We start from the raw sequence: 25,080 nt of genomic DNA on the forward strand, positions 1-25,080 counted from the left end.
AATTTTGACCTGGTGCAACATTATGGCAAAATTGACTATCGGAAAATTGAAAACAGGGGTTATCACTATCAAGAATAATAGGAGCAGCAGGACGTCTACCAGGTCTGGGTCGGGGAGCCGGGGGAAGGGTAGTAGGTTGGCCACTACTTTCACCAATTTTAGCTTTACCCTTACCACCAAAAATATTTTTCAAAGAAAATGCCATATTAATTATAATTATACTAAATAAAACTAACAAAACTATAATATTAAAACTTAAGAGTTGGAACGCGTTTACCGAATTGCCGAACAACTTCTTGAAAATTGAAAATCGTTGAAGACTTGAATACTTCAATTCACCAACTTCACAATTTTTCACGAAATTTCAACAATAAAATAAGCAATTATAGTAGAGAGATTGAGAGAGATTGATGAATTGGCGAGTAAAAATGAAAGAATGAGGGGGTATTTATAGTTGAGAATTGAGAAAAAGTGTAATTATATATGGCTATTTTCTAAACACCCAAACGGTCAAAATTGCAGCCCAAACGGCTACTTTTTAAATTTTGACCGTTCGATTTTTTTTTTAAATTTTTTTTATATTTTTTAAAAACTAACTGTTAGGCCCGGCCCAGGCCCGCCAGCCGGTCCCGGGCTTAGCGGTCCCGGGCTCGTGGGCTTTCTAGGAAGAACCGACCCGCCACGGGCTTTAAAGAACCGTTAAGACCGGCCCACCAGGACCGGCCCGTTAGGCCCATTAGGACCGCAGGCCCGGTCCGGTCCGGTTCAGGCCCGGCCCACCATACAGTCTTAACTCAAACAACACTTCATTACTACAACACTTAGATTCATACAAACATCTCATGTCTAAAAGCAGAGGATGGTGAATCACAGAACTTATGTTCCAACAGGGGAAGTTCATTTCTCTATGGAGTGACATCATTACTCTATACAGTACACACGAAGAATTTTTATACAACTATAATATCATACAATTTAAACACAATTTTTATACAAATTTTATACAATATATTTTTTGTATATTTTGTATCTGATTTATATATAGTAAAAACAAATTTCATACAACTAATTATATATTATACAACTTATCTACAATTTTCACACATTATTGCTACCTAATTAAATACAACTACAATAACATACAACTTAAATACAAAATTTATACAATATGTCTTTTATATATTTTGTATCTGATTTATACATAGTAAAAATAAATTTCATACAACTAATTATATATTATACAACTTATCTATAATTTTCATACATTATTTCTACTCAGTTGTATACAACTACAATATCATACAACTTAAATATAATTTTTATACAATGTTGTTCAACTTTCATACAATAATTAAATGAATAAAAGAAAATTATATAAACAACAGAATACAATTTTTCTACCATTTTTTTACAATTTTACTATAATTTCTGCAGTATAATGTATGTTATGTCTTCTTCTTCTTCTTCTTCTTCTTCTTCTTCTTCTTCTTCTTCTTCTTCTTCTTCGTCGAGTTTCAATCTGAAATTCAGCCAAAACCAAGTCTAATCCTTACCTAAACCCCTCAAAATTGAGATATAAACTCCGAACCATATTCTCAATTATTTGCAACAACACCCAATCTAAACAAATAATGATTTTTGGAAATCCAAATTCGAATTCAAAGCTTCAAAGCTTTTTAATGACTGTCAATGATGGAATTGTCGCTCTCTTTTCCTTTGCTTTACATTACTGAAATTTGGGATTGAGAGATAGAGACGGACGTAGAGAGAATTCTCAATTCTTTGCAACAACATCCAATTCAAACAAACAATATTTTTTGAAAACCTAAATTCGAATTCAAAGTTTCAAAGCTTTTTAATGGTTGTCAATGGTTAAATTGTTGCTCTCTTGTGCAAGATACGTGGGGGAGGGGGTGGGATGTGGAGAGAGAAACGTGGGGGAGTGGAAGATATGTTATAGTAATTTTAGGATACTAATTGTTATCATTAATTCCCTTAAAATGTACATAAATGGTAAATAGATATATAAAATGTAATTATCGTAAAGCTTGATTAGGGAGGGTAATATAGTTTCATATAGTGTATAGGAATGTAAAAATCTCTTAATTTTTTAGTTATCGGGCCTAGGTTCCCAAAAGAGATTTTTTCTTTCCTATACCATATATGAAACCTTATTACCAAAAATGTGCATAGTTTCTAATTTACCCGCCCTGTCCACATTTTTTCTACAGTTATTATACCAATCATTAAATACTAATTAATAGTAGTTGAATATTCCTAATTTGTCGAGCTAAAATTGAGGAACAGAATATTCTAAAAAGATTTGGCGTAAATCAGATCAAATCATATTCTTCCAGATATTCCTATTTAGGCGCGCTACAATTATGGAAGTAAATATTCGTCCAGATATTTTCCACCATTGATAGCCATTAAAAGGCTTGAAAGCTTTGAATTCAAATTTGGGTTTTCAAAAATCATTATTTGTTTGGATTGGGTGTTGTTGAAAATAATCGGGAATATGGTTTGGAGTTTATATCTCAATTTTGAGGGGTTTTGGTGAAGATTAGACTTGGTTTTGACTGAATTTCAGATTGAAACTCGAAGAAGAAGAAGAAGACATATTGCAGAAATTGTAGATAAATTGTAGATTATTTGTATTCTGATTATAGATGCTTTATTTTATGTTTTCACAAATAAAAAATAGCTAAAACTCCTACAAATCTTTTGAAAAAATGCAATTATGTCAAAAATCACAATTATGCTACAATTGGATGGGAATTGGGATATAAAAATTCAATGTACCCAGTTTGTAGATATTTTGTAGATAAATTATAGATTATTTGTATTCTGATTGTAGATGCTTTGTTTTCTGTTTTCACAAATCAAAAACGACTAAAACTGCTACAAATCTTCTGCAAAAAACGCAATTACGTCGAAAATGCCAATTATGCTACAATCGAATGAGAATTGGGATATTAAAATTCAATGTACCCAGTTTGTAGATATTTTGTAGATAAATTGTAGATTATTTGTATTCTGATTGTAGATGCATTGTTTTCTGTTTTCACAAATCCAAAACGACTAAAACTCCTACAAAATCTTCTGCAAAAATGCAATTATGTCGAAAATACCAATTAAGCTACAATTGAATGGGAATTGGGATATTAAAATTCAATGTACCCAGTTTGTAGATATTTTGTAGATTATTTGTATTCTGATTGTAGATGCTTTATTTTCTGTTTTCACAAATCAAAAACGACTAAAACTTCTACAAATCTTCTGCAAAAAATAGTCTACAATTTATCTACAATTGCTGCAATTCTTCTTCTTCGAGTTTCAATCTGAAATTCAGCCAAAACCAAGTATAAATCTTCACCAAAACCCCTCAAAATTGAGATATGAACTCCAAAACATATTCCCAATTATTTACAACAACACCTAATCAAAACAAATAATGATTTTTGAAAACCCAAATTTGAATTCAAAGCTTCAAAGCTTTTTAATGGCTGTCAATGATGGAATTGCTGCTCTCTTGTCTCTTTGAAGGTTTGTTCTTCTTCATTGAGAAAATTTGAAGCTGAAGGTAAATGTGTGTATGAACTTTGAAGATTTGACTTCAATTTTGATGAACTATGTTGTTCTTCATTGATGAACTTCAACTAGAGTAAAATGGGGAACCGACTTTGTTGAAGGGTTTCTTCAATTTTTTGTGAATTTAGAGGGAGAATTTGGTTTCAGAAGATGGAAAATGGTAAAAAGAACGTGGGCATGGGTAAAACGTGGGTGGGACTGACGGGTTAGGAGAGAGAAACGTGCATATTCCTTTAATTAAGAAGTAAAAAATGTACAATTAATTATACCCTTAATTAATTATGGTATAAAATTAATAATTTGGTATACTAAGTATAATTAAGTCAAACCTTAAATATTGAGGGTAATAACGTTTCCCATGTGGCATAAGAATGTAAAAATTCCTTCCCAAAATTGGAGCGATTGGTCCAACTCTCTCGGGGTTCTAGCGTGGCCCAATCTTGTCCTAATCTCTTATAGATGGGCCCACTCCGATCGGTTAGCGCGCCAGAAGGGCACCTCCCACGTTTATTTCGCTGAAAACATCGCTCTCTTCCTTTTTTATTTCTAAGTTTAGGAAAAATTTTGATAGCCGAAAAGAATTTATTGTTATTCGGTACTTACACGAATTTATTTATATTAGTTCATCATTGTTAAGTCATAAATAAGGTGATAACACATTAGTACTTGGTATGATTCTGACCCAAAGAATTTAAGAACAAACTTGTACTATATTTTAATTTGTTCAAGTTAGATTTACTTGAGCTCGATTTGATTATAACTTGAAAACTTGTACTATATTTTAACATATAGTATGGCTCGTTTTCAAGTTGAAGTGTAGTAATAGATTATATAATGTTATATTTTTACATCATCGTATAGGCTTGCAATCTTATCCAGGAATGGAGTGTGAATCAAAGTTTATTTCAAAACATCTCAATAATATCGAAAATTGTTGATGTCACGTATCTCTTTATTCCTTTTAGTTTTTTTTTTTTTTTTTAATTTTAACACCATATTTACTCTATTAGTTTAAGTTTTATATTACTACTTTTCTTCATGAATATGATTAAATTCAAAAAATTCTCTTTTAAAAATATATAGAAATAAATCCTTAGCTAGAAAAATAAGGACTTTCACTTGGCATTTAGTTGGTACAGTAGTGTAGTGCCACGTAAGTGACACTTACACCCACCCCCCTTCCTCTCAGTTGCACTGCAAATACTCAGGAGTTAGGAGCGATACCTTCGATCTATCTAACTGCTCTGGGTTCGTTTCAATCATAAAAAGCTTTGGCTTTGCGTTAACTTGAGGGCAAGAATGCTGGAATTTTCCAATTGAATTACCTTTGTTTCATGGTCTTATTCTCTTTACCTATCTCCATCTTTATCTTTTATTTTTGTATTATACTGCTTGCTGTAGATTTGACTTTTTATATCTTCTGCCTTAGCTCGGATCTGATGCATGCACAGTAGGTAGATGGGAAGCTTTTCTCATTTTCAAGATTGTTCCAAGATTTAATTTTTTGCTCTCTATGCTGATGTATAGATATATTTATGACGACCCATTATGTGATTTTGTCATTATTGATTGTTTACTATTGTTTTGGTAAATCTAATTGCACTTATTGTACTTACCCATGTTGTCAATTGTTAAAAATTGCTTCTTTTTGTTATTTTGTTCTTGTAGTTAGCTAGTGTGTGGTGATTCTTGTGCTGTGTTAGTTGAAGTATGATGAATATGTGTGCTGTGATTGTTTTCTGTTAACTTGAAATTTGTTGGAAAATGCAGAAATTGAGGGTTTCAGCTCATAGAGAAACTGCAATTCCAATGGGAGATTTCAATGGTGCAGAGTACATAGGGATTAATGAGGTTCCATCTCCCAGAGCAAATAATGCTAGGAAAGTTTCAGTCTTGCCTTTAGTTTTCCTTATTTTTTATGAGGTTTCTGGTGGTCCTTTTGGTGTTGAGGACACTGTGCAGGCAGCTGGTCCTCTTCTTGCTCTTTTGGGGTTCTTGGTTTTCCCATTCATATGGAGTATTCCTGAGGCTCTAATTACAGCTGAAATGGGCACTATGTTCCCTGAAAATGGTGGTTATGTTGTGTGGGTATCATCTGCTTTAGGTCCATATTGGGGGTTTCAGCAAGGTTGGATGAAATGGCTGAGTGGAGTCATTGACAATGCACTTTACCCCGTTATGTTCTTAGATTACCTGAAATCAGCTATCCCTGCATTAGGTGGTGGCCTTCCTAGAACTATTGCGGTTTTGGCCCTTACTGTGGTTCTCACTTACATGAATTACAGAGGTTTAACTATTGTTGGATGGGTTGCTGTTTCGCTTGGTATATTGTCAATTCTTCCTTTTGTGGTTATGGGGCTCATTTCGATTCCCAAATTAAAGCCTGAAAGATGGTTAGTGGCCGATGTACGCAGTGTTGATTGGAACTTGTATCTGAATACTCTCTTCTGGAATCTGAATTATTGGGACTCGATAAGTACTCTTGCTGGAGAAGTACATAACCCAAAGAAGACTCTGCCCAAGGCTTTGTTTTATGCTGTGATTCTAGTCGTTCTGTCTTACTTTTTCCCTTTATTGATTGGTACTGGAGCTGTTCCCCTCCAGCGTGACTTGTGGACTGACGGCTATTTCTCTGATATTGCAAAAATGCTGGGTGGAGTCTGGCTTAGAGTTTGGATTCAAGGGGCTGCTGCAATGTCAAATATGGGGATGTTTGTAGCCGAGATGAGCAGCGACTCTTTCCAGTTACTTGGTATGGCGGAGAGGGGGATGCTCCCTGAGTTCTTCGCGAAGAGATCTCGTTATGGAACTCCTTTACTTGGGATTCTCTTCTCAGCTTCTGGTGTGGTTTTGCTCTCATGGCTGAGCTTTCAGGAGATAGTAGCAGCAGAAAATTTCTTGTATTGCTTTGGAATGATCTTGGAATTTATTGCATTTGTATGGTTAAGGATAAAATGCCCCAATGCACCACGCCCATTCAAGATACCGGGGGGAACTGTTGGAGCAATCCTGTTGTGTATACCTCCAGCCATTCTCATATGTGTCGTTTTGGCCTTCTCTTCAATCAAAGTGATGGTTGTAAGCCTCGTTGCCGTTGCAATTGGGTTGGTGATGCAACCATGTCTTAAGTTTATTGAGAAGAAGAGATGGTTGAAGTTCTCCGTTAGTTCTGATCTTCCTGATATTACAACACATGGATCCTTACTTCATTGATTCCGTAATAAGCAGTGGCTTTAAATGGTACAACTATTCCACTAACATGTCAGCAGTGGCACTGTGTCAAATTCTTATCATGGAGTGCATTGAAATAGAGCGAAACCAGTAGAAGTGGCTGTCAGAGTTTGGATGATCCCTCTCTTTTAAGGATCTTATGGTAGCTTCTAAACTTGTAAGTTTTATTGCCCTGCTCTTGTGCCTACTTGTGTTAGTGTCTAGTAGCTACGATGTCCAGAGCATATTGCAGAAGTGGTTTATCCAATGTTGGATGATCCTTTTCTCTCTAAGGATCTTATAGCGATAGATTCTCATCTTGTAATATGTATTTCCCTGCACACGTGCCTATTTATAGTTAGTGTCAAGTTGCATTAGTGATAATCATTCAGGAATTGCTTCAGAAATAGACAGCGATTTGTTTTTCCTGAATTGACTACATTAGTAGTGCAATGCACAGTGAGCTAGTAAGACTAATAATAGTAGAGGTGTAACTGAATCCATATGTTCACAAATGAACCGCCGTTATGTCTGTTTGAACTCATGATGTTTATTTAATAAACAAACTCAAGACTTTTATTCACCGTACATACTTCAATATGGTATCCAAAGTTTGAACAGAGAGATATCCTGGGTTCAAATCTTACCATCATCATCGATGAGACTTCACAAGACTTCTTTTTCATTTACACTAACGTACATTCACATAGTCGAGAATGCAGATCGCATCTATAGATTTGAAAATGATGAAGGATTCTAGAGTCTCAACTAGATATAAGGAATTTATTGATGGCAACAGCTTTGCCCCTAACTCTCCTGGTAGTCAAAAGATGATGCCGCAGCTCAGCCCACGTAAAAGATACATATTTTCTAGGATTGGAAACTGGATCAATAAGCTGAGGAGGGCATTCAATTGTTGCACTGCTTGTTGGATTCAAGAAATATGCCATTGATAGCCTTTGTTTTTCCTTATTCACCACTGCCCTGTGTATAACACTTTTCAACCTTCCATTTGTCCAAGCCTGCAAGAAACAAAGGTTCAATACTTACTTGAAAATACACAAAAACATGTGTGTTTGGTATGACAAAAGTCATTTTTCATGAAAAATGTTTTTCTGTCAATACCAAACATACTTTAAGAAAATTGCAGCCTGATCATTGTAGTAATTATGATTTTTTTTTTTGAGAGAGAGATAGATAGAGAATGACCTCAAGGGTGTCGCCGATATTGATGACAAATGAATTGGGAAGAGGGCGGACTCCAATCCATTGTTTGTCATCCTTGAGGATTTGAAGGCCACCAACCTGATCTTGATACAATATGGTCAAGGTTTGTGGATCTGCATGGATCCCTATTCCTACTATCTTCTCTGGGAGGGGACAAGGGGGATATCTGCTTATCCTGAATATAGTAGCCTCCTTTTCTTCAAAGTTTTTGCTGAAGAAATCATTTGCTAGACCTAATCCATGAGCCAACATCTCCATTATAATCATTCCTAGCTTGTCCATCTCTTTCATGTACTCTATCATTGCATTGCTGTTCAGTTTATCAGAGTCAAAACCAGCAAAATCAGCATTTTTGGTAAGATTAGTTAGTTAAATTAAAGCGTACTCTTTCTAGCAACTTAGACTTAGATCTGGTCACACAATTTAACGTGGTATTAATAAGAGCAGGTCGAGGTCCTATGTTCAAAGAGATTTCCATGTGCTTGTCCCATCAAAATGAATCAAGCTCGCACAGTAGGGGACTGATTGATGATATAAGTGTTGTATGTTTACCTAAATGTGTGGTATTGTTCCCCATAGACCTTTTTGGCGAATTGGACAACCATTTCAGGTGACTGAAGCAGCTGCAAAATTTCAGCCCAAGGCAAGTTTTGCTCATACTCAGGATTTGAGGCGTAATACCCTAACGGCAAGCTGGATGTTTTGCCACCTTTGAGCTTTTGTTCCATGGGAAGATCAAAAAGCTCGTGCAAGCGACTGGTATAATTCTCAACGATCTCACTAGGTACCCCATGATCCACAAGCTTAAAGAATCCCCATTTTTCGCTTGCTTTCACCATATCTTGGCAGACATTTTCGTATAGTTCTTGACTGTCCCAAATACCATTAAGACTAATCACTGGAATATCGTTAATTACATCTCCGAAATCATCGTGCTTTATTGCAGGCCATTCTTCCTCAGACCATATGAAATCTTTGACTTGCATTTTGTTGCCATTCATTGAAAGTGTCTCAACATGGTCTTCTTCAACTCCAGGTGCCATTGTAGTACTTGATATTTTTTACTTAACGTGTTTTCTGTCTCTATATACAGAAATTTAATTTGAGGTGTCCTTTTCGGGCTCAAAATAATGGAGAGATTTAAGAAAAGAAAAATGGTACTATCTCTTGCATTGTCGAGGCCATTGTTTTCTTGTTGTTGCCACCAATGTACCGAATAGGAAAGATCTCTAGGATTCTTCAGCACTAAGTTCATTTAGAAAATATTCATTAATCAAAATTCATGTTTAAGCAAATAAACACTACGAATCTCAACCAAAGACTGAAACCAAAAAAAAAAAAAAAAAGACATCTGCATATCTATGAACTTGAAACTCTAGTACAAAAAATTATGAGCATAAAAATGATCACGAAAATCTAGTACATATAGAGTACAGCAGTCTTAACAAAATAGGATATAGGCATGACCTATGATATGTTAATGTCTAGCTAAGAGATCAGTTCAAAATTTGAAACAAAAGCTAGCGCGATGCATAAAGCATTCCGCATCCACTCAGGGTTGGCGGAAGGGCCGCACACCAAAGGGTGTGATGTAGATAGCCTATATTAATGCAAGCATTAATGACGGCTTCAACGTAGCTCAAAATTTGAAATGCTCAGCATAAATATAGGAACTATAGTGACTTTGGCTATGCCATTCAACTAGAAGTCCGTGTCCTCTTGAGATGGTTCAACATTCAAGTCGAAGGGTCTCGGCTCTTTAGATTTCGTCGGGAAACTCTGTGTGTCTTTGGCTGCAACAACAAGAATCAGGCTTCAGTTCCAAATTTTTTATATTTATGGTAGGACGGAGGAGGATTAGTTGGGAGGGAAAAAAACCTCGAGAATTAGCTCGACTTGTCCTCGCCAAAGTAGATGAACCGAGATCTTTTTGCAATCTCGTTGAATCGTGGAACATCAACGTATTGTGCAGCTTCATCTCTTCTGGTAATGGTGATTTGACTTTATGAAAACTATAATTATTAACCCAGGCGCCTGTGCGCTCTGATACTGATGGAATTACCAGTTTTTCTACCTTCAAATAGTGAAGGACCTGCATCAAATAAGATCATCAGCTCAAAATACTACTCCAATAGCTATTGCTAGCCGTCCATAAAAAGTGAGAATAAATAATAACTTGAAAATAAGACAAGTTACCAGCTACGATAGGTTAAAACATATCGATATAGTATACAACTGAGATAAAATTCTTACCGATTCAATGGTAACCATTAGCTCTCTGCACATTCCTTTTCTCCTATATTCCTTGTTTGTTGCAATTAAGGGCATTTCAGCAAGCTTTGTTCCATGGATCCTTCGAATATTAACTAGATTTTTAGCACAAAAAAAGCATACTTATGACAATCTGAAGCTCAATCTGGTTTAAGAGAGATATATAATATACCTTATGGATGCTGCAGAAATGATTTCCTCATTCTTTTCTAAAATAATAGTATAAAAGCCCCTGAAATTCACCCTGCTAAAATTTGACCTGCAAGACGTTTTCATTAAAACATAAAAAAGGCAGCCCGCTACACTAAGCTCCGTTATGCGCAGGGTCCCGGAAGGGCCGGACCACAAGGGTCTATTGTACGCAACCTTGCTCTGCATTTCTGCAAGAGGCTGTTTCCACGGTTTGAACCCGTAATCTTCTGATCACATGGCAATAACTTTACCAGAGTTACGCCAACCTGTGACTTCTTTCTATGTCTCATTAGAACATAGAAAGAGTTAAACATTTTATATTTCCTTTGTGCAATATATGATGAGAGACTGTAACTTACCCACAGTTGTAGACCACACTTTTAATGACATCAATTCTAGTATGTCTGTCTGTAATTTGCTCAAAACAGTCTTCCATAAGTCTTCGCGCCACGGCTAGCTTGGAGTGGCATACAGTTCTTTGATAATCGTCTTCTATATTAATCCCAGAGCCATCATCTGTGTTCTTAAGTAATGTCCATTTGTAGCTTCCCTCGGTCTCATGTTCAACACCAACAATGCTCCTCTCCAATGTATCATAGACCTTCACAATTATGATTCATTTCAAAAGCATCTTAGTTATCATTAACAACTAATAAGACTATTGGTCCTTTATAAGCACAAGGTCAATGTGTAGTTCTAAGCCTAATATAGAGACAGAAAATGATAGGTGATTTCTTCTAATATGTCTAAGCCTTAGTGCGCAAAGTTATTCAATACCTGTGCTTAGTGGCGGAGGCAGAATTTCCTCTAAGAGGGTTCAAAAAAGAAAAAAATTAAAAGAAATTGTGGCCAGTGAGAATTGAACCAATGAACTCACAAAGGTTTTGAAGCCCCCTGACCACTGAGCGATGCTTTGTGTTGTGTCAAGGGATTCAAAATGTAATATATAGTGGCACAACGGATTTTGCCTTATATGTATACTGTAATTTTACGGCGAAGGGGGTTCTCCCTCCCCCCCCCAAAACACACACACACACTACACTCTAAATCTGCCGTGCCTGTGCTGGTGGGAGGTAAACTTACTTAGACCCCACCTTTATAGGAAAAAATAAAGTTTCAAAAGTACAACTCTATCAAAATTAACTGCTTTCGGATATTGAGAGTATTACCTTATTGCAGCTATTGTCACAGAATGTGCCTTGTGGGGGGTTGTTAATGTCTATGCTGATTTTCACTCTGGTTAGATGGCATTCCCAGTGATCTGCAGAATAAGGGATATTGTTTTATTTTACGTTGCAATTCCTAGAGAAAAATAGTTTTTACCAGGGAACAAGAAACTCAAAAGAGTACAGACAGGAACCAGAAAACATTTCTTACATTTTTTCTCACACTGAGAACATTTCAGCAAATAATCATTTTCATTAGCAGGAACACCACAAAATTTGCAGACACAAAATGAGCAATACCACAACCCTTTAGGAACCTCCTGCAATACAGAAACTCCAAAATTTATCAGTGTCAATATGATTAAACCTAATTTAGCTTTGTAGTGAAGGGGAGCCTTGTCGCACTGCTAAAGTGTTGTTGTCGTATGACCAGAAGGTCACACGTTCAATTCATGGAAACAACCTTTTATAGAAAAAGAAAGGTTGCATCAATAGATCCTATATGATACAATCCTTCCCCGAACCCTGCACTTAGGGGGAGCTCAGTGCACCAGACTGCCCTTTAGAGATAACTATGTAATGAAAGAGTTAGATTTATCACCTTCATTCCCAAGCACTTATCATGATGATATGTAGAGCTGCATTTGTCACAACACATTAGAACACCTCCATCAGCACAAATCATACAAGCATCATCACAAGAGTCACTAGCATCCTCGTTTTCGATCAAATTAAATTGACGATAATTACGTTCTTCTGGAAGATCCCAAGCTTGAATCATGCAAGACAAGAGAGAAGAGCATGTTTCAGCAATGAAAATTTTCTCATAAGGTTTACTAGATGTTCCTCCAGCATGAGTACCGAGCCGAGGGTCTAACGGAAACAACTTCTTTGCCTTCTTAAAGGTAGGTGTAAGGTATGCGTACATTCTACCCTCCCCAGACCCCATTCGTGAGACTACACTGGGTATGTTATTGTTGTTGTTAGCTCCAGCATGAGTACAAAAGTCTGCCACTGTGAAAACATAATTGCAACATGAACAAAGTATACCTTCTTTCCTTATTTTCCCCTGCTTTGTTTTTGGCTCCCCTTCTTCCATGACAAAAACTTCTGCATTTTCTTGAATTACCTTACAATCTATTAGCCATGAAAGTATTGTTGTTGTCCTCTGTCTTTGGTCATTTCCTTTTCTTGAATTCCTAGTTCTACCTCTCTTTGCTCTTTTCCTTCTTCCCCATTTAAACTTTTCCTCACTTAAAACATCAGAACTTTGATCATTCTCAGATGAAGATGGTTCATCTATAACATATTGCTCCTTTTTCGATTGGCACTTTCGTTTTCTTCTTGTCCTCATTGAAGAACTTGCAAGATTTGTGTCATCTTCACTGAGATAGCCATTTATGGGCTTAGCCAAAATGTCTTTTTTTGCCTTTTTCTTTGGTAACTTTGCACTATAGTGCAAGTCAGTACTACTGTCTGAAGATTCTGGACTCCAAGAAGAACTAGAACTGCTTTCCTGTTTCTTCTGTTTTCTTGATCTTCTAACCATTTTTTCAGGTATAAAAAAATCTGTTTTGACTTCTTTTCCTTTTTCCTCCTGTCTTTGACAAGAAACAAATGGAGATAACTCATAAGGAGGTGAAATAACAGTTGTTGTATGCAAAATTTTCCAGAATTAGAAATGCATGCATGAAACATAATAAATGGTGATTTGTTACTCTTTTCACAATGATTCTTGTTTTTATAAATGCAGTTGATGCAAAGTTTATTGGATTGGTAACTGAAGAGATAGAAAGAGAGAGCAGCTGACACTATAATAAGTGTCAGCTGGTTAATCAAAATTTTGCAAAATTGGTATACAGAGTTTAGAGTTGTTAGTTTGGGTATTCTTATTTCTCGAATTCAATCAAAATATAGAAAAATGCGTTTCACAATTAAATTGTTTACAGTTTGTTGCTCTATTTTGGTTCATTTTCTTGCCTTTTGATTTACTTGGTACCCTAGGGACATACACTCAGACCTCTTTATAACAACATCCTTATATAACAACACTTTACTATAAAGTTCAAGCTTTCCCAGAACCAAATTTCATATTCTGTTATAATATATGTTTTCTATAATAATAATTCGCTATAACATCCAGAAATATCTGGAACAAAAGAAACTGTTATAGAGAGGTTTAACTGTTGTACAATTGAAGAGTGGATTTTTGGAGTGGTGAGTAAGTTCTGCGTGTTGACTAGGCTAATCAATTATCCAATTTCCGTAAATACACAAATAAATAAAATTTATTTATATCAATTTATATGACACTCTTTTCATTTTGATAATTTCCAAAATATTTGACAGAGTATGATTAATAAAATTATTCTATAGAATATTTATTGCTTCAAGAATTCAAATTCATTTAACAATTCAAATTGTAAACTTTGATGTTATACTTTATTTGTCAAACTAACTTTTTGCCTATTATTAATATTTTTCACTTACCATTAATATGATGTTTAAGCCAAATTAACATTTTAAACTTCATGTTTAGTTGAATGCAGTACCTTTTTATTTGGATATGTGAAGATATAATTGTAACTGACCTAATAATTGTTTTAAAATTTATACATAGCTAAGTTTCGAACTCCACCTAATTACTTTAAAAAAATTTGCTATATAAAGTCAAAGTTATGGCTGTTAATTTTGACCTATATATGTAAATATGTAATTTGTAAACCGCTAAACATAGTCAAACTTAGGCAGGTCGAGGCTAGGGGTGTCAACGGTTCAGGTGGTTATTTTATAAAAGTTGTGACATATCAATTTTTTGGTTATTCTATTATGTATAACTAAAATTAGACTTTTCGAAACCGAAACCGTCCTATGGTTTCTCTTCGGTTTCGGTACGGATAGGGTAATTTTCGGTATTTTTTTAAATATCATGTAAAAGTCACTAGTAGAAGTAGAATGAAAATATAAAATAGCATATGTACTTTTATAGGACTTAGCAAAACTCTTTAAATATTTTTACTATAAATAGAGTGATGAATTAAGAAAACATGAAAGATGACTAGAGTATAGATCCATCAACTACTCTACAACAACGTAAAAGAAACTAAGCAAAGACAAAGAAAATATAAATCACACGAGTGAAAAGATATTAACCAAGCTCGAACTTAAGAATAAAGCCCATAGAAGATTAAATATTCAAAAAGATAAATTTAAATCATACAAAAGGAAACATATTCTATACATTATAGTTTGCTCTACTCATAATCGCTAGAATACTTTGTATTTTACTAGTGAATATGCTAGAAATAATTTAATTTCAGTAGGAGTAGCATAATAAGTTTGGGAATTAGTTTTTTGAGTTTAATTACTTGTTGACTTGAAGTTGTTTTCATAATTTCAAGACCCAAGGAAAAATTTAATGCTTTATTATTTTTAAACTCGATATATAAATATATTTTTCATATGTAAATTTATTCAGTACGGTTCGGAATTTTTTCGATTTATTTTCATAAAATAAAAAACTTATCCTAATTATCGGTATTGTTATAGATTTATATAAAAACCTACGATTTTATGTAAAAAGTACCAAAAAATCGGTTCGGTGCAGTACGGTTCGATCGATTTAGTCATTTTTAAATATCCATTAATATCCCTAGGTCGAGAAACTTATAAGTCCACAACCACAAGTGAAAAACATCAGTCGATTTATTTGATAAAAAATAAAAAGATACCTTAATCGATCTATGGAAACTAATACGCAGATTTAGTGAGTCATATAGCATTTCAGCACATCAGTCGATTTATTTGATATTTAAATCATACGAAAGTAAATATATTCAATACATTATAATTTGTTACTCATAATCGCCAGAATACTTCGTGTCTTGCTAGTAAATATGTTAGAAATAATTTAATTTCAGTAGGAGTAGCATAATAGGTTTGAGAATTAGAATTTTGAGTTTAATTACTTGTTGGCTTGAAACTGTTTTCATAATTTCAAGACCCAAGGAGAAATTTAATGCTTTATTATTTTTAAACTCGATATATAAATACATTTTTCACATGTAAATTTATTCGGTACGGTTCGGTATTTTTTCAATTTATTTTTATAAAATAAAAAACCTTCCCTAATTATTGGTACGGTTATAGATTTATATAAAAAATCTGCGGTTTTATTAAAAAAAAATCAAAAAATGGGTTCAGTGCGATACGGTTCGATCGATTTTTAAATATTCATTGACACCCCTAGGTCAAGCAACTTATAAGTGCACAAGTGAAAAACATCAGTCGATTTATTTGATAAAAATAAAAAGATACCTTAATCAATCTATTGAAACTAATATGCAGATTTAGTGAGTCATATAGCATTTCAGCACATAAATTAAAACAAGAGAATTGAAATGAACCTTTTTACCTAAAAAATATTTCGTCATACATTCTCAATGCTGATTTTATTCAATTTCATTGCATACATTATCAAATACATAGATAACACATTGTATAAGTAAAATTCAAGGAAATTTAACAATGAAAATCTCACCAGCAAAGTAAATCTTCTTATCAAACCCACCAAAATAGAAAGATCTTCTATCCGGGGCTCCGATGGGAAACGGTTCTACGAAAAAATCTATGAATCTCTAGTTATGATAGAGAGTTGTACTCCAAGATTGACAATAACTACGAGAAAGATTTTGTAAGACTAGAAATGAAATGCGTTTTGATGAACAGCGGTAAGTTTTATACACCTAAAATAAGAGAAAATTATTTCGAATGTAATCAGAAAGAGATTGTCAAAAGAGCGACAGAATCTCCTCTTATTCTTAAGTGAAAAAACGTTTTTACCTTAGAAGAAAAGAGCGGGATAATTATTACGTTCACAAAATTCAATATTATTCTTTCATACTTTTTATTTTAAAAATATTATTTGTATTTGTTTTTTTCAATTGCGTATCAAAACAAGTTATGGATTAAGTAGTCACGAGTCCAGTTGAACACGCACTAATAATGTGTTAATGAAAAAATAACATTGTATAGCCGCTCTCAAAATAATAACCGAAATATATATATATATATATATATATATATATATATATATATATATATATATATATATTTATAAATTTTATACACTTTTACGGCTAACGAATGTAAATAGTTTCTGGCGCGGGCTAAAGTCATCTTTGCCCAATGTTAATTGATGGTTCAGTATGTTGATCTTTTTATTTATTTATTTAAGTAGGTCAACGAATTGAACTTCATTTAACTTTCTAAAATTTTTGTTGTTTTAGTTTTGAAAGTTTATCCTTTTTTTACCTCTATACAATTTTGGAAAACTAATGAAGACATGAAATTTTGGTGTAGAAAAATATGCTAAAACAAATTTACTGTAGATTTATCAAATTAAAAGAGATTGAATTATGAGAAGTAGGTACAACATAAGTAAGATAATATTCCTGTTTGCTAAAAAAAAAAGTAATATTCTATAGTTTGAATTTGCTTAATAATATTACAGATTTTTTTAATATTATAATCAGAATATTTTTTAAATCAGAATTTCTTTGTATCCTGAAAATCTAATAAAACTGAAAATTAACGAACACATATCTAAAGCTGTTTAATTTTCATTTTTTTTTTGAAGAAAAAAACTAGATAAAGTTCATAAGTTGTATTTTAAAAGTGTTACTTTTTTTAGATCAAAGTTGACAGTAAAAAATGATAGACTTTAGTCTAAGTCAACCCGAAAAGCGAATATAAATGGTATGAATTCCTAATACCATATAAGAACACTACAGCTCACTTTAAAAATGTGAAATTATTCGAATACAACTGTATATGTATTGCTCTGATAAAATGTTAAAATAATGCACATTATACTTTACTGAATTTCAAAAGCTAATTATAGAAGTGAGAACTAAAAAGATAAAGTTAAAAACAAAAAAGAAAATCCAAAGTGTCCATGGCTTGATTCGAGTCGGTTACTTGCTTTAAAAAACCAAACCAATATATTACATTATGTAACGATCTGATCGATCGTTTTGAGTATTTACACTTTGTTTAGTAGTTTGGGGGCACGAGTAGCTTCATATGATGTATTAGGACTTATGTGCAAAATTTGAGTTCATTCCGAGTTTATTTGATATGTTTCGGCGCGACTTTTTGCAAGCGGAAAGTTTGAAAGCTCATTAAGTTTGATTTGAAGTGCATTTCGTCGTTTTGATGTTGTTATGCGTGATTTGAGGCCTCGAGTAGGTCCGTGTTATGTTATAGGACTTGTTGGTATGTTCGTACGGGGTCCCGAAGGCTCGGGTGAGTTTCAGATAGGTTTAGACAATGTTGCACTCGTTTTTCTTATGTTTCGACGTCGTTTCTTCAAGCATAAATGGTATCACATTAAACAAATGAGATCCGATTTATGTTTCGATTGAAGCATTAGATCCATATCGTAGTTACGGAGTCATAGCAAAAAGAATCGTCGATTTGAACATCGTATAAGGATTTTATGATCATTTTACTAAGAATTGGGTTGTCAGATTTTTCAGATTAATTACGAAATTGCCACTGACTTCGTATTTAAAAATCTGCACTATTTTCAAATATTGAAACTAACATATCTCCTTTATTATAAGGTCAAGTAGAGTGATTCAAAAGCCTAACTTGACTGAAATTTTATAAGGAATCTATTGAAGGCATCAAAAGCGAGTTTTGAGATGGTTTGGCACGTAAAACGAGATAGAACAACTGGGCAAAAATATTTAATATCGATGGTTTATTTATTTGGTCATATTTTGAGTTGGGAAGCTCGGATTTGGATAATTTTTGGAGGCGATTTTCACCATATGGATTAGGATAAGTGTTCTATTCTCGATTTTGGTTATATTTCATGAATCCATCTTCGTTTTGGGCATTTGATTGATGATTTCAAAGTGAAATTTGAGGATTTTGTCTAAAATTTCATAAAGTGAATTTTTTTAGTTTTGAACATCAATTTGGAGCTGGATTTGAGTAAAACTAGTATGGTTACTTGTAATTGAATGGGTTGTCGGATTTTGTGAGTTTTGTTGGGTTTCGAAGCGCGGGTCCGGGTTTGACTTTTTGGTCGATATTGGGATTTTGATTAAAGGTTTTGACCTTTATCGATTGGGTTTGTTTTCTTTGGCATTATTTGATGTATTTGAGTTGCTCTAGTTACAAGCCGTTCGGAGGTCAGTACACGCGAAATGGCATTTTTGGAGCATCGTTTAGCTTGCTGAATATTGGATTTGGCTTGTTCAAGGTAAGTAACACTTCTAAACTTGGTGCCGAGGGTATGAAACCCCGAGTTACGTATTATGTGTTTGGTATTGAGGTGACACACATGCTAGGTGACGGGCGTGTGCGCGTGCACCATGTGATTTGTGACTCCGCTATTTCTGTGGTACTATATAGTTACCCGATCTTACTTGTAACCATGAAATTTCTACGTACTTGAGCTATTGAGCTGTGATCCATGTTAGAAACCATGTCTAGGATACATGCTTATTCTATTGGGACTCAGTGAGGTCATTTTCATTGTTGAGTTATCTGCTTTCATTGCTTTATATACTCAGTCATACGCATTCATATGCATATCATATCGCAGTCTTTGTTGCCATTTTGTTGACACATCATATCATCATTTTGGGCTAGTTTTATGGCATTATGAGCCCAAAAGACTAGAGATATTGATGAATAAGTGAGGCCGATGGCCTTAATATGAGTGACATTTATGGGATCGGACTGCACGTCGTAGCAGTTATACTGATTTATGATAGCGCTGGGGCTGAAGGAGTCCCTCTGGAGTCTGTACACACCCCCAATGGGCGCAATTGATTATATTGAGGAATGGATCTTCCCGGGACATGAATCTTGTCCGAATCATTTATATACCTAGGGATGGATCTTTTCACAGGCTGGATTTGACCCTACTCAGAACTGAGTGACGGATGGTCAGTTGATGTATATATTCCAGGATGGATCTTCCTTAGGCCGAATTGGCCATATACGGTATTGAGTAACTGATCATGATGAGTGGAAAGTGTGAGGCAGTAAGATTGAGTACTTTGAGAGTGTAAGTACATGAGTTCATCTCTGAGATACATTGTATTGACATGCACACATGACATATAGGCATAGAGATGATTTTCCTTATGTTGTATGGTAACACGTCATTCATGACTTCTCACACATATTGAATGGGCATAGAGAGGTATTTTACACTTGCTATCTCGAAAGAAAATAAAACATCTTATATATTGTTGAAAGGATTTTTGGGAAATATTACAGTTTTCAAACTTACTCATATTTTCGACGATTTCAGTAAAGGATTTGGGTTTTCTTTGATATACTTGAAAAGAGAAACTATTTTTCGGGAAACTATGAAAAAGCTGAGCATTTTATATCTGAGTTACTTCTTTTATTACTCGCTTTGCATTTTTATGAATTGTTGTTGGACCCGATCGTTGTTCCAGCTCGTCACTACTGTCATCCTAAGGTTAGGTTTGTTACTTATTGAGTACATGGGGTCGGTTGTACTCATACTACACTTCTGCACCTTGCGTGCAGATGTTGGCTGTTGATGTTGTTGTAATTGACGGGAGCTGGAATTGAAGACGTACTTGCGTTCCAGTTGTAGCTACCTCTTGTTCATGGTAGCCTTTGAATATAAAAATTTGTTTATGTACTTTTCAAACAGATGATATATTTATTTCATGCTAGCTTTGTAAATTCTAATCTTAGAAGCTCATGATTTGTACTACTAGTCCTTGAAAAATGTATAGGATTCAAATATTTTCTTTTACTTAATTATCTTACTAAATTTCATTGAAATTGGACAGTTGTTAATTAGCTTACCCAGCGGGTGGAATTAGGCGCCATAACGACTAGTTGAATTTTGGGTCATGACACATTAGTTTATTGCATTTGTAAAAGCCAAAAAAAAAAAGAAGGAAGAAGCAAGACCACTACTAAAATTGTTGTAGTTAGCTAGTAGCATATAAAAACATTTAATGCAAGCAAAACCAAACAATAGTTTAGTTTAAACATAATGTGACCATTACATTTCGTGCTAATATAGAAATGACATTTCATAAAGGATATCCGAACAAAAAATATTTTATTTTCATCTCTGTCAAGGATGTAAAACCTTCATTTCTAGTCCAAACCGATTTATACAAATTTATTCCAATATAATTTAAACCCATTGCAAAATATTCTGCAGTGGGCAATTTTGATTTGCTTGCTTATTTCTATAGAATTTAGTGGTAATACAGCTCTCAGTTAGTTGTTAAGTTAAGTAGAGAAGAGTTAGTTGAATCAGGTAATATGTCATTGTCAGTCGGTTAGTATATAAAAGAGTAAAGAGTTTGTAAGTATATAGAGATTTTATTTTTCATTTTTTTCTATGTACATCAGAGTTTATCAATGGAGCTTCTCTCTCAATCTTCTTTGAAACTCTCTCTCTCATTCACCATGGCTGAGCTAATAAACATGGCTGAGCTATATGTGAGATGCCTTCTCCTTCTCAGTCCACTGGTGTACGCAGCACTGTTGTTTCTCCTGCCTCTCATCCACCTCTGAGAAAGTCTTTCAGAGTGTCCAAACCTCCTATCTGGATGCAAGACTATGTAGTGCACACTAAGCAGTACACTTGTGCCTATCCAATAGCTCAGCATGTGAACTATGATCAATTGTCTTCTGATTATATAGGTTCTATTGTTGCATATTCTGTTGTTTTTGAGCCCAGGACATTTGCTGAAGCAAGCAAGGATCCACAGTGGGTGAATGCTATGAAGGCTGAGATTTCAGCCTTGGAGGACAATAAGACTTGGTCTATTGTTGATCGACCACCTGATAAGGTTCCCATAGTATGCAAATGAGTGTTTTAAAGTGAAGTACAAGTCTACTGGGAGGTATAAAGATACAAAGCAAGACTGGTTGCTAAAAATTGTAGTCAACAAGAGGGTCTTGACTACAAGGAGTCCTTCTCTCATGTAGCCAAAAACAGTGGTGGCTCTAGTTGCAGCCTCCAGTTGGTACATCTTTCAAATGGATGTCCACAATGCCTTTCTACGATGAGATCTTGTTGAGGATATTTACATGCAGATTCCAGATGGCTTTTCAAGCCAGGGGGAGTACAAGAAGGCCTTAAGCTTCACAAGTCTTTCTATGGCCTCAAGCAAGGGCATAGGTAATAGAACTTAAAACTGACAGAGGCCCTGACTGATATGGGATTTGTGCAGTCACACTATGATTATTCTCTATTACAAAAAGGAAGGAAAAAGAGCTGGTCATTGTTCTTGTTTATGTTAGATGATCTCTTGGTCATAGGTAGTAACTTAGCACTCATTCAGCAAGTTAGAAAGGACCTTCAGAACAAGTACAAGATGAAGGACTTGGGAGAACTGAAGTATTTCTTGGGGATTGAATTCTCCAGGCCAGAAAAGGGAATTCACATATGCCAGAGAAAATATGCCCTTGAACTTGTCTTAGAAACATGGCTAGCAGGGGCTAAACCTATTGGAACTCCTTTGGAGTTCAATCACAAACTCACTTCTATAGAATTTGACAGAGTTGTAAATAATAAGACAGATGCTGATGATCAGAAACTTGAGGATAAAGGTGGTTATCAGAGGATTGTTGGCAGGCTACTATACTTAACTATGACCAGGCCAAACATATCATTTGTTGTCCAAGTACTCAGCCAACATATGCATGCACCAAAGCAATATCATATGTAAGCAGCCATGAGAGTGGTCAGATACATCAAGAATGCACCTGGACTTGGTCTCTTCATGCCAGCTGACAACACTTTGAAGCTAGCTGTGATTCAGACTGGGGAGCTTGTGTTGAGACACAGAAATCAATTACTGGTGATGTAGTAAATTTTGGTGATGCCTTAATTTCGTGGAAATCTGAGAAATAAGAAACTGTGTCCAGAAGTTCTGGTGAAGCTGAATTTAGAAGTATGGCTGCTACTGTAGCAGAAATTGCATGGCTGATAGGTCTATTCAAGGAATTGGGAAGAGAGGTACATGTACCAGTTAGGTTGTTCTGTGATAGTAAAGTTGTCATTCAAATTGCAGCTAATTCTATCTTTCGTGAAAGAACAAAACATATACATATTAATTGTCACTTTGTAAGAGAATAGATTCAAGAAGGGAATATTCAGACTCAACACATTAGGACTAAAGAACAACTTATTGATCTACTTACAAAGAGCCTGCCCAGACCACAACATGACTATCTGATGGACAAGCTGGGAATAAAGAACATGTATTTATCCCTCAGCTTGAGGGGGAGTGTAGAAGTTAGTGGTGATACAACTGTCAGTTAGGTGTTAAGTTAAGTAGAGAAGAGTTAGTTGAATCAGTTAATATGTCAGTGTGAGTCGGTTAGTATATAAAAGAGTAAAATGTTTGTAAGTATATAGAGATTTTATTTTTCATTTTGTCTCTGTACATCAGAGCTTATCAGCGGAGTTGTTTCTCTCTCAATCTTCTCTAAAACTCTCTCTCTCATTCACCATGGCTGAGCTAATCAACAATTTCTACATGTTTACTAATAAAAATTCGAGAATTCTTTATAATATCACATACTAGCACGAAATGAAGATGGTTTTGTCGATATTTAGAATTTGTAAAAAATTACTTCGTAACTAATGAAGTTATTGATCTTCAAAATCTTTGTTTGTTGCCTTCAAAATTCTCATTGTCAAAGATTAATTAAGGCTTTAAGTATCTACTATTTTGGAACTTTGGATTGCTAATTTAGTTGTTCTTCCTGCTTCTAGTTACAAAAGCTAGTATTTGATGCCATTATTTAAATTGATTCAAATTGCCTCAATGTCAAGTAAACTTAATCTTAATGAGTTTTTTTACTGGTATGCATTACTTCACATTACTTTCTGGAGATATTTATTTTCCTGAGCAAATTTTACATCTTTGCAATCCTGTTTACAATTTTCATTTGAGGTCTGGTATCTTGTTTGATTGTTTCTGCTGCTATATTTTCTTTTCCAATTTTATAATATATAGCTAAGTTATGAAATCATTAGACAACAATTTACTTACTTCAGGCAAGTGTATTTTTTAGTATTCATTTCTTTTTCTTGTTGTAGTAGCCAAAGTCAGCTTCAGTAAATGCTAACCTTTCTTTTCCAAAATGGCTTTTATTAGAGTACCCCTTAACATTTAGAACTATGTACACTTTCATACTTTCTGATTATGACCAAGAATCAGATGACAAAGTGTTTTGTGAAGAACTGTTGGCTGCTTGAAATTTCTGAATTTGAGGAATTCAGTAGAAATTGAGCATGCCAATAGTGAGTATTGTTGGGGTTTTAAGTATAATATGGCTTTAAAAGAGGTGAATGGAAAATGGGGGAAATAAAATTTTTAAGTGAAATTTTAAGTTTCTCTCCCCCTCCCCCCCGATGAAGGAACATTGTCCCATATTGGAAGAGGAAGAGGTTTTTAATGGGTATATAAGCAATTGCTCTTCTTCTAGCTCTTAAAGAGTTGAGAAGAAGGCAAGCCTTGTGAGAGTTGAGAAGAAGGCAAGCCTTGTGCCGCCGTCGTCGTCGCCGCTCGGCTTCGAATTCGTATTCGGATTCGGATTTTAAATCCAACAATATTAATATTAAAATCCAACCGTTTCCAATTTCCGTTTTCTGTTTTGTTAACAGAAAATTAACTATGCACCTCTTCAAATTTCAGCCCAACATTGGCTATAAATACAAGTCCATTCTCTCAAATTTTTCACACGGTTTTCTGAGTTTCTCCTCCTTCTTATGCATTGTTTTAACTTCAAAGAAAGCAACAGTAAGTGTGATTTGCTACCGAACTTTGTGTTCGCTAAAACACTGGGGTTTGAAGTACCACTACACCAGTGTGTGATTCGTTCTATCCTGGGAGGAAATAATCCATAACTTTGGGTACTAGGAGGAGATTAAATTCCTTAAGAAAACACTATAAATTCAGTGGGCTCGGATTAACTTTTGTGTCTTTACATTTTCTGTTTATATGTTATTCTATTTTTTTTCAGAATTAGTTTACAAATTACTAACAAGTATGATCACCAACTGTTGAATTATGAACACTTCTAAGGTTGTTCATTTATGAATCTTTAAGGTGCAGTTGGTCAAAATATGATAGTAGTATGTTTTGATGTACTCCAGGCTAAAGACCCTCTTAACTTGGAGGATTTAGAGTTATTGTAGACAATCATATTGCAGAACTTTTGTTTATATATCAAGTTGTTAATTTGTTCGATTCGCATGAAACATGCTCTACGAAGAATATAAAGGTTGTAACAATATTTGGAAGCTAATTAAATAAAAGGAGTATGATGGGATAAATATTCAACCTTAGTGAAAGAGATGATTCATGTAAGGACTTTTGAAGGAACT

The 25,080-nt window shown here is 34.5% G+C and overlaps 4 protein-coding genes across 4 annotated transcripts; 2 read left to right on the forward strand and 2 right to left on the reverse strand.

Moving 5' to 3' along the window:
* The first annotated feature begins 4,753 nt into the window (after positions 1-4,753).
* LOC104213133 (probable polyamine transporter At1g31830) lies at positions 4,754-7,185 on the forward strand. The gene is made up of 2 exons (XM_009762566.2): positions 4,754-4,928; positions 5,362-7,185. The coding sequence occupies exons 1-2, from the start codon at positions 4,926-4,928 to the stop codon at positions 6,802-6,804; spliced, it is 1,446 nt and encodes a 481-aa protein (XP_009760868.1). The 5' UTR covers positions 4,754-4,925; the 3' UTR covers positions 6,805-7,185.
* Positions 7,186-7,468: 283 nt separating this feature from the next.
* LOC104213132 (gibberellin 20 oxidase 3-like) lies at positions 7,469-9,219 on the reverse strand. The gene is made up of 3 exons (XM_009762565.2): positions 8,581-9,219; positions 8,011-8,338; positions 7,469-7,823 (listed from the first exon to the last, which is right to left on the reverse strand). The coding sequence occupies exons 1-3, from the start codon at positions 9,069-9,071 to the stop codon at positions 7,566-7,568; spliced, it is 1,077 nt and encodes a 358-aa protein (XP_009760867.1). The 5' UTR covers positions 9,072-9,219; the 3' UTR covers positions 7,469-7,565.
* Positions 9,220-9,729: 510 nt separating this feature from the next.
* LOC104213129 (increased DNA methylation 1-like) lies at positions 9,730-13,206 on the reverse strand. The gene is made up of 9 exons (XM_070155137.1): positions 12,259-13,206; positions 11,869-11,977; positions 11,661-11,752; positions 10,851-11,092; positions 10,666-10,770; positions 10,472-10,558; positions 10,282-10,381; positions 9,907-10,120; positions 9,730-9,821 (listed from the first exon to the last, which is right to left on the reverse strand). Exons 1-9 carry the CDS (start codon positions 13,204-13,206, stop codon positions 9,730-9,732), a joined length of 1,989 nt encoding a protein of 662 aa, XP_070011238.1.
* A 7,975-nt stretch (positions 13,207-21,181) lies between these two features.
* On the forward strand, positions 21,182-22,411 carry LOC138876233 (uncharacterized). The gene is made up of 3 exons (XM_070155138.1): positions 21,182-21,529; positions 21,777-21,861; positions 22,002-22,411. Exons 1-3 carry the CDS (start codon positions 21,182-21,184, stop codon positions 22,409-22,411), a joined length of 843 nt encoding a protein of 280 aa, XP_070011239.1.
* Positions 22,412-25,080: the final 2,669 nt, after the last annotated feature.

The sequence above is a fragment of the Nicotiana sylvestris genome, chromosome 8, assembly GCF_000393655.2.
Source record: "Nicotiana sylvestris chromosome 8, ASM39365v2, whole genome shotgun sequence".
In the NCBI taxonomy this organism is placed as follows: Eukaryota; Viridiplantae; Streptophyta; class Magnoliopsida; order Solanales; family Solanaceae; genus Nicotiana; species Nicotiana sylvestris.